Source organism: Triticum dicoccoides, chromosome 6B, assembly GCF_002162155.2.
Source record: "Triticum dicoccoides isolate Atlit2015 ecotype Zavitan chromosome 6B, WEW_v2.0, whole genome shotgun sequence".
Taxonomy (NCBI): domain Eukaryota; kingdom Viridiplantae; phylum Streptophyta; class Magnoliopsida; order Poales; family Poaceae; genus Triticum; species Triticum dicoccoides.
Genome location: NC_041391.1, coordinates 17,236,686 through 17,246,575, shown reverse-complemented (window position 1 = coordinate 17,246,575; position 9,890 = coordinate 17,236,686). Strand labels below are relative to the sequence as shown.

Here is a 9,890-nt window from a genome sequence, read left to right as displayed (position 1 = left end):
CTTTTAGGAGATGCGTAGACCAAAGTGGGTTGAACAAATGGGATTTGCTGTTGAGACTTGTTCAGCAGTGTATCTTATCAGATGAACCTGATATGCCGAATTGGTCCTTGGAACCTAATGTGTTATACTCTGTGAAATCTTTCTATAAAAGCATCAACTTTGGGAGGATAGCTTCTGCTATCAAAGATGATCTTTGGAAAATTATGTGCCCTCAGAAGATACATGTATTCTTGTGGTTGTGTGCTCATAATAAAATTCTGACTAGGGATAACCTTTCTAAAAGAAGGGAGGTGGAGGACCCTTCTTGTCTTTTTTGTGCAGAACTCGAATCTGTACAGCATTTGATGTTTGATTGTGTAGTTGCTCGACATGTGTGGGGATTTGTATCCGATTTTTTTGAAATTGATAGAATTGCTAGTTTTGATGATATCTTTGCTTTCTGGCAAGTTCATAAAAAGAAACCTGTGCTCAACATGGTTATTGCTGCTTCCTTATGGAGCTTGTGGAGACTAAGAAACAGTTTCTGTTTTCAGGGGCAGAAATGGAGAAACGTGAACTGCATTCTTGCAAAACTAAGCTGTTATTTGCATCAGTGGAAGGTTCTCTGCGACGATGCTCAAGCAACCCTGCTGCAAAGGTGTATCCTTCTGTTGGACAAGCGACGTGGAGAACTGATGCGGATAGCCTGGAAGTGAGACGTGGGAGGGGAGCATGAAAGGCGCGCGAGAAAATCTTCTGTGTTCCCTCTCCTTCTGATCTGGTTATGTAATAAGTAATACCTAGTTTCCGTTTCCTACTCTGTTGGAGAGAACTTCTGCTCTCGTGCGCTAGGTAGTGTAGTCTCCTAGTGTGTTGCTTTATTCTCTGATTAGGCACATTGTGGATCTGGTTGTGACTGCTTTTTCTGCTTCAATTTATAAAGTTGGGGCGGGGGGCAACCCCTTTCATTCAAAAAATAATAATTATTTTACTATATACTACTTCCCAGCTCCTAAATGTAAGTGTCTTTAGAGATTTCAATAGAGACTACATACATGAGGCGAATCTATATACTTTAAAATATGTCTATTATCTAAAAAACTTGTGTTTAGGAATGGTGGTATATTTTTCTAATAAAAAAAGGATTTTTTGTATAGGCAGTCAACATGAGATTGACGCGGGGGACCCGCTTGGTCAAATAGTACTGTACCACGCAGGTCATCTCCACGAGCCATTCTCGCTCGCACCACCGTTCCTCATATCCCCTCGCCGCCGCCGCCGCCGCCGCCGCCGCCATGCTCCGGCTACGTGGCTGCGTCCTCACCCAGCTCCTCTCTTCTCCAGCCACCTCTCCCGTACCCCATCTCCGCCGCCTCCTCTCCGCCGCAGCGCCCGCCATCTCCCCAAGCATCGGGTTCGCCGTGGAGGAGTACCTCGTCGCCACCTGCGGCCTCACCCGACCCCAGGCCCTCAAGGCCTCCGCCAAGCTCTCCCACCTCAAGTCACCCGCCAAGCCCGACGCCGTGCTCGCCTTCCTCGCCGGCCTCGGCCTCTCCGCCGCCGACGTCGCCTCCGTCGTCGCCAAGGACCCGCAGTTCCTCTGCGCCAGCGTGGAGAAGACCCTGGCCCCCGTCGTCGACGGGCTCACCGGCCTCGGCCTCTCGCGTCCTGAGATCGCGCACCTCGTCTCGGTCGCCGGCGAGAAGTTCCGCTGCAGAGCCATCATCGGCAGGCTGCGCTACTACCTGGCCCTCTTCGGCTCCTCCGGGAAGCTCCTCCGGGTGCTCGACCGCAGCCCCTACATCCTCTCCTCCAACCTCGAGAGGGTGGTCAAGCCCAACGCCGCGTTCCTGAGGGAGTGCACGATAGGTGCTTGTGATATTGCCAAGCTGTGTGTCGCGCAGCCGAGGATGCTCACCTCCAATGTGGAGCGCGTCCGGGCGATGGCGGCGCGCGCCGAAGGCCTAGGCGTGCCCCGCGGCTCCAGGATGTTCTGGCGCATGCTGAATGCCCTTGCGTTTCTCCGCGAGAAGGATGTCGCCGCCAAAGTGGACTACTTGAAGGACACTTTCAGATGGTCCGATGCTGAGGTGGGCATTGCTCTTTGTAAGGCCCCGATGGTGCTGGCGCTGTCCAAGGGCCTGCTGCAGAGGAAGTCGGAGTTCCTGATCTCTGAGGTGGGGTTGGAACCGGCATACATTGCTTATCGGCCGACATTGCCCACTTACAGCCTGGAGGGCCGGCTAAGGCCCCGGTACTACACTTTGAAGTTTCTCAAGGAAAATGGATTGCTAGATCATGACCGAGACTACTATTGTGCAGTCATGCTGCCAGAGGAGGTATTCATGGAGAAGTTCATATGTCCTCACAAGGAAGCTGCACCACAGCTCGCTGAAGACTATGCAGCAGCTTGCAAAGGGGAAGTGCCGGCTAGATTCAGATTTACATGAACCAAGGCCTGTACGAAAATTTCGTAACCGGGTGTATGACACAGCAGAAGTTTCACTCTCCGCATCAAGCCGCTCATTCCTGATTCAATGTTGTTGGCCTAAACTTAATGGTGGTTGGCTGCTATCTATAATCTATAGCATGTATGCTACGTTCTCATTTGGTGGTGCTAATCCAGGATGAAACTGATATTTTGATTTGTGAGCCTTGGTATGCTCGTCATGTCATTCAGTAGGAAGAAAGCATTGCACTGCTATTAACTTGTCCCTCCTCATGTTTATATATTGGAACTAAGAGAATGTGAGATCATGGCATCCTACAAATGCTTTGAAGTGAGTAGTATTTCTTTACGTTCTGAAATAGCCATGGTAGTTTTTAATGCAATCCTTAATCTATCTTTCCATCAAAGAATGTTCTCATTCTGGCCATGAAGATGATATGATGTCTCAAACTTTCCTTTGGATGAAAATTTTGAATTTCTTTTTCCGCGGGAAACATTTATGGATTTATTGATGGCCTCTTGGGCAGAGTGTGCCGATCACTGTTGAGGATGCAGTTTTGATCTAGTTTGGGCTTGCTCTAGTTCTTCTAAGATGAAAATCTTCATTCTTCCTGAGATATTAAATTTACTGAAATTGTTCATTAGTTTGTATCAAGTTGATTTGTTTATTTGTCTCATGTATTTTTGGATGGCCTACTAGCTGATACTTTTCCAGGGGCATTTCATCTCAGAACTGAATAGTTGAGTAGTAGGCTAGTGGCATTTTTCTTGACGGTCTACTTGTATATCACTATGTAACAGATATTTCAAATGCCCTGGTATTCTTACCGTAGAAGCAAATCGATAGTTGTATGGTATGGTGTTGAAAAGCAGATGTCATCTCATACAATAAGGGAATTTATGTTATGGTAACCTTAAAAAGGCTTATGATATCATTACCATGTTAATTCAGCCATATCTTTTAGCTAATTTTATTCCATATTAGCACTATCTGTATAGATAATGAGGACATCTTTATCCCTGAGCATAATTTTTTAGGATAGTAAAGTGGTATTATGCACTTCCCTTATTTTCAAATTCCATTTGGGAAGTTGGTAAAGGAAAAGAAAAAACCCGGATGGGAGGCCATGTTGTATAGAACTTGCAGAATTTCAAACATAGAAGGAATAGTAGAGTAGACATGCTATGCACCTCAATTTAAGAACCAAGGTGTGTGAGGATGGTGCACATTTGCTTGTTCCTGATGTGAAACTGAATGTAGATGGCGCTTTTGTCTTCTTCCAGCGGACAAGACGAAACATGGCAGCAACAATGGCTTTGCTGTACTGTACGTGATTCTGAAGGCTCTGTTAGTGGATGATGCCCTGAAGCTTCAGTGACAAGTATGGCCTGACGACGGCATGCCTTTTATTCAGGGAAGGTCCTACTTCTCTAATTTCGTTGAATTTTATTTTCTGTCCTCCAACAATCTGACGTGCATTTTATTTCTCAAAATAAAGGAGAAAAAGTGCAAGAAATTTCTATTGTTGTTTTCGGATCAAGAAAGATCTTTCATATCTAAGTCATACTATTACTTTCTTCTCTTTATTTCTGAAAACTCATGACGAATTGACGATGTGCATAGATGTCCATTGCAATCCACTTGGGTATGTTTTCATGTGAGTTCACCAAAAGTTAAATCCATAAAATTGTTTTACCTTAAAGTATAAAGGGCACATTTAGTCTCTAATACACTGAAGACCTGTGATGAAAACCACTTAACCGAGTGCAAAGAGTAGATGATTTCGCCATTCTTATTTCTGGAATTCATTTGCCCAACATTTCGCTGAACGTTGTGTGTGCTGATGCGAGAAAGAAAAAAATTTGGAAGAATGTAGGGTAAGATTTTGGTGAAGAAGAGCACTATGGTCCTCAGATATTGCTTTCTTCATTTGCGTACACACTCTTGATATTGGATCTATTTAATACTCCCTCTGTAAATTAATATAAGAGCATTTAGATCACTAAAATAGTGATCTAAACACTCTTATATTAGTTTACGGAGGGAGTAGTTACTCATGCCCTACTTATTTGCTGCATGGTTTACAATGCAAGGCTGAAAGCACAAATGCATGGCGAGAGGATGTGTCTCGGGCAAATGGATCTTGTAAGTTTACTGGATATATGTTTGATTCCCTGTAAGCGAGATACGATAAGTTGACAGTCCCATCCATGAATTCGTTTACGGATCTGCAAAAGAAGAGCGTGATATGTGCCATTCTGTTTTTTCCCCGTACATTAAAAGAAGTTATTGTATGATGGCGCGCGAGCATGTGAATCATTCCATGAACTCATCATGATTAATCAATGATGTTGTACCTTGACAACATTCTGTTTTGTCTTGCTGGTATGCATGGAATGGATACATATGGGTTGTTTTTCCAGCCAAGTGGATCTCCATAGTTTGGAACTCCATCTTCAGACCTGGCTGCTAGATGAATATGCCTATCTACCTCACATTTTGGTTCCGTTTTTTCAGTTTCCAGTGAAGTGACTTGGCTGAGCCGGCTACTGTTATTGTGAGGGGCAACAGCAAGATACCTCTGACTTCGTACACCGTGGCCAAATAGCTCTTGCGGTTGATGAGCAGCGCAAAACTAAAAGAAAACAAACGACAGCGATAAAACTTAACGTTCGCTAAAAAATACTGAAAAATAAATCCCACTGATGGATCGAAACAGGCACCTCCTGCTAGGGAACCAGGTTGCTAGCCACTGTAATTCATTCCTGGGAATTTGAGTAAAAAAAATTCAGCCCGGTGTATATGAACTGTAAGTTGCCACCGGTTTAAGCATTTTTGAAAATTCGGACGTGATTTTCTTTCTAAAAGAAGTAATCATTTTTTGAAAGGAGAACATTTTCAAAATTGGAAAAAAAATGAAACCTCGAATATTTCATGAAAATGCAAACTTTATTTGAGAATCTCAAAACATTTTCTTGCAAAAATAGGAAAGTAATTGCAAACGAGAACATTTTTTGTAATTACAAACAATTTTTTTAAACACATACATCTTCTGGAAAACAGGATTTTTTTTTAAAAAAAGAGAACATTTCACAAAATTACAAACAATTATATAAAAACTTGAAGATTTTTCAAAATTCCCTGAACATTTTATGAATTTGCATACAAAATTTTAAAACATGAACAACTTTTGAATTTCTAAACAAATTTGGAAGGCTGTAATATTATTTGAAATTCCCAAAAGTTTTTTAGATTTGTGAACAAAAAATAAAAACGCAAACATTTTCGAAATTCCCATAACATTTTTTTGAATTTCAGCACAAATTTTCAAAATATGAACAGTTTTCAAATTCTCGAACAAAATTAGAAAGTGGGAACAATTTTTGAAGCACATGACCATTTTCTGAATTTTGGAACAAAATTTCAAAACATGACATTTTAAACATTTGTGAACAAAAGTTTGAAAATGGGACATTTTTCAAATTTCCAATAATATCGTAATTTGTGAAAAAAGCGAACTTTTTTAAATTTTCTGAACGTTTGTTGAAAAATAAAAAGAAAGTTCAAAAAGAAAATAAAAAATGAAAGAGAAGGAAAAGAAAAAAAAGAAAAAGATAAGATAAATGAAAACAAAAAAGAAAAAGGAGAGAAAATAAAAAAAGAAAAATAAACAAAAAGCTATTCATGAACCTTCTAGAAGGTTCCTCAAACCGAAAAAAACGTTTCCAGAAGGTTACCAAAACCAGGATCGGTGGAACGCATGCCTCGCTTCTAAACGGGCTGGCCCATCTTGGTCGACCTCTCACTTCTATCGCGTGTGCAGTGCCCCGACAATTTAGCACATAATGCATAGGAAACCGCGTTCTTCTGTCTACCGTCAACACCTTGCCCTTCATACTACCCTGTCCGGGTTTATTAGGCCCCCCTTTATTTTGAGCTAAAGTTTGATCATGAATTTAACTAATAATATATAAACTATATGTCACAAAAATTATGTCATAGAAACCTCTTTCAAATACAAATCCAACAATATACATTTTGTAGCATATACTTTATATATTTTTAGTCAAATACATGATCAAAGTTGGACCGAAAATACTATGGGGCCTAATAAACCCGAACGGAGGTAATAGTAAGTTTACTGCTTTAGCTAAGTTGATGGTTGGGGTCCACTTTGCCGGGGAAAACACATTTCAAAATCTTGATCCGATAGATAAAAGTGTCATTTCAAGATCTTGGCACGCCATACTTGCGGTAACACATAAGTTAGGAATAACCATGTTTTACGGTCACTTCCAGTGTGAGCATTCTAGTCGCAAGCCGATTCCCATAGTTTATAACTGCTCAAATGCACCACTAAACCTTCGCTGTTCAAAACCGAGGAGTTAAGAAAGTGGTCGGACCTATCAAGTTTAACTCCTCAAACGAACTAGAACCCATGTAAAAGTGTCTCAAACGGCCATGAGAACGCTGCCATATCCCCCGGATCGTCCTCCACTCACCAGAGACCAGCATCAACAATGACGGAGCCGGGGGCCAGGGTCCCGCATGCATTTTTTTTGTTGTTGCTAAAAACACCCCTATTTTTCCTACATTATGAACAAAAAATGGTCTTAGTTCTTGTGTTTGCCCCCTCCAACGTTTGATATTTTCCATTGGCCCCTCCTATGTGGGATTCATGGCTCTGACTCTGATCCGCTGCCACGATGTTGGTGCACACATGCGCCTCACAGCACCCATCGGAACGTCCTCCTCCCGTCCGCCTTCTCGAAGATGACCTCAAATAGGGACAGGATTATCGCCAAGATTGCGGAGGCAGACATCATGAGGACCAACCTAACGTGTACTTGCCGCGCGGCAGGTTGACGAAGGAGGTCACGTCGGAGGAGGAGCCGACGCCGAGCAACACGATGAAGAGGTGTGAGGTGATGGATTTAACCATCCGAGTGACGCGAAAGTCTCCTACCCCAAGCCAAATCTCCATGAGCACCATTGACGCATGCGGCGTAACTCCGACGGGAGGAGTCATCGGGGGTGCAAAGGTGTCCGACGGTTCCATTCCCGGGGTGGCCGGTGGCGACATGCGGCAGCGAAAGCGGAAGGAGAAGGCGTTGTGAATGGGGAAGAGTTTCACTGAGAACTTGTCGCGGTCCCTTAAAAGTGAGAGAGTTGTTAAGTTTTTGAAATGTAACTCCTCAAAATTTCGAGGAATTAACCGGATATGAGTTACGCTAAAAAAGAAGATTTTAAGGAGTTAACCCTTTTAATGGATTGGCTAGAGATGCCTTAACTTGTGGGAAAAAAAAGAACTGATACACAACGTTGCTCCGAACATTGCTTCACTCAACAAACTGGTTTATATCCCAGCGCTCACATTTGTATTTGCATCAAGTACTGTTTCAATGTGATCACATTTCTTTCAATTCTTGGCCACTCAATCTCCCTCGGGCGCGGCATGTGATTAGGGCACACATGTTTATGTTCTTGAAATCACAACGAGAAAGAAAAATAGAAAAAAAACACTTCTAATTTTGGGAGAAGCATCATCCAAAGTTCTTTTGAGACACAAGATCATCTAAATTAGTCACTTTTGACCTAATAATAATAACTAGCCACTTTATTTTTCTTGTTTTTTTAGAGGACCTTATTTTTCTTGGGTGGTTCTTCTTTTAGGGCATTTGAGCTGATCTAAATTGTTTTATTTTTACTATCAACTGGAGCTGATCTAAATGGGTCTCCATAGTCCAACTCAGCCCAGCCCAGCCCACCAAGGCTGGACCAGACGCCACACCGACGCAAACCCTCACCACTCCCTCCTCCGTCTCGCACCATTCCCTCGCCGCCGGCGCCGCCTCGCCGACGCCGCCATGCTCCGGCTCCGGCGCAGCGTCCTCGCCAAGCTCCTCCCGTCTCCCTCCGTCTTCCCCGTCTCTCCTCTCCACCGCCTCATCTCCGCCGCCGCGCCCGCCCCCGCCGTCGCCCCCAGCACCGGGTTCGCCGTCGAGGACTACCTCGTCTCCACCTGCGGCCTCACCCGACCCCAGGCCGTCAAGGCCTCCGCCAAGCTCTCCCACCTCAAGTTCCCCTCCAACCCCGACGCCGTCCTCGCCTTCCTCGCTGGCCTCGGCCTCTCCGGCGCCGACGCCGCCGCCCTCGTCGCCAAGGACCCCAAGTTCCTCTGCGCCGACGTGGGGAGAACCCTGTCCCCCGTCGCCGCGGGGCTCGCCGGCCTCGGCCTGTCGCCTTCCGAGATCACCCGCCTCGTCTCGCTCGCCCCCGACAAATTCCGCTGCAGATCCATCGTCGCCAAGCTGCAGTACTACCTGCCTCTCGCCGGTTCCTACGAGAACCTCCTCGGGGTGCTGAGGTATGGCTCCTGCCTCGTCTCGTCCGACCTGGAGAGGGTGGTCAAGCCCAACGTCATCTTCCTGCGGGCGTCCGGGCTAGCTGACTGCGACATTGCCAAGCTGTGCATCACTCTGCCATGCCTGCTCACCTCCAGCTTGGAGAGCATCCAGGCGATGGTGCTGTGCGCCGAAGGCCTCGGTATACGCCGTCAATCCGGGATGTTCAGGCACGCGCTGCATGCCGTCGCATTTGTCGGCCAACAGAAGGTCACCGCCAAATTGGATAACTTGAAGAAGACGTTTGGGTGGTCAGATGCGGAGGTCGGCATTGCTGTGTCCAAGTATCCGATGCTGCTGACGAGGTCTCACCACATGCTGCAGAGCAGGTCAGAGTTCCTGATCTCTGAGATGGGGTTGGAACCGGCATTCATTGCTCATCGGCCCGTAATTGTCTGTCTTAGCCTGGAGCGCCGGCTCAGGCCCCGGTACTACGTTTTAAAGTTTCTCAAGGAAAATGGATTGCTCAAGGGTGATCCGAGCTATTATACAGTTGTCAAGGTGAATGAGAATGTTTTCATGCGGAGGTACATGTGCCCTTACAAGGAAGCTGCGCCATACCTCGCTGAAGACTATGCAACCGCTTGCGGAGGGGAAGTGCCGGCTAGATTCGTATTTGCATGAACTGAGAACACAATATTGAAATTTTGATGCTTACTGTACCACACATTCCACTTTATGCAGTAAGCTTGTAAGCTTTCTTTCAGTGTTATTACCTAACTAAATGTTGGCTGTCTGATATAGTATGTCTGTCAGACTGTCACTGCTTGTTTGTTAGTTGTTAATGCTTGATGAAGCTAATTATTAGAGTCATGACTCCTGGTATCTCCATGTCATCGTTCATTAGAGAAGAAAGCATGGCATGGTTATGAACTTGTTCATCCTTGTGTCATATCGACACACATATTGAAAGTAAGAGAGTGTTAGATCAGTTCATTCTGCAAATATCAGTGAGTATGTATGCACTCTTGATATCTTTCCATGAAGGAAGATCCTCAGTTTGGCCACGGAGATGATATGAGCTAGTCTAATTTCAAATGAACTCACAAAAATTCCC

The 9,890-nt window shown here is 44.8% G+C and overlaps 2 protein-coding genes across 2 annotated transcripts; both read left to right on the top strand.

Annotated features, from left to right (window-relative positions):
• The first annotated feature begins 1,220 nt into the window (after nucleotides 1–1,220).
• Nucleotides 1,221–2,558, top strand: LOC119326661. The gene has a single exon (XM_037600285.1). It carries the CDS (start codon nucleotides 1,275–1,277, stop codon nucleotides 2,427–2,429), a length of 1,155 nt encoding a protein of 384 aa, XP_037456182.1. The 5' UTR covers nucleotides 1,221–1,274; the 3' UTR covers nucleotides 2,430–2,558.
• Nucleotides 2,559–8,197: 5,639 nt separating this feature from the next.
• On the top strand, nucleotides 8,198–9,769 carry LOC119326036. The gene has a single exon (XM_037599744.1). The coding sequence runs from the start codon at nucleotides 8,297–8,299 to the stop codon at nucleotides 9,455–9,457; it is 1,161 nt and encodes a 386-aa protein (XP_037455641.1). The 5' UTR covers nucleotides 8,198–8,296; the 3' UTR covers nucleotides 9,458–9,769.
• The last annotated feature ends 121 nt before the right edge of the window (nucleotides 9,770–9,890 follow it).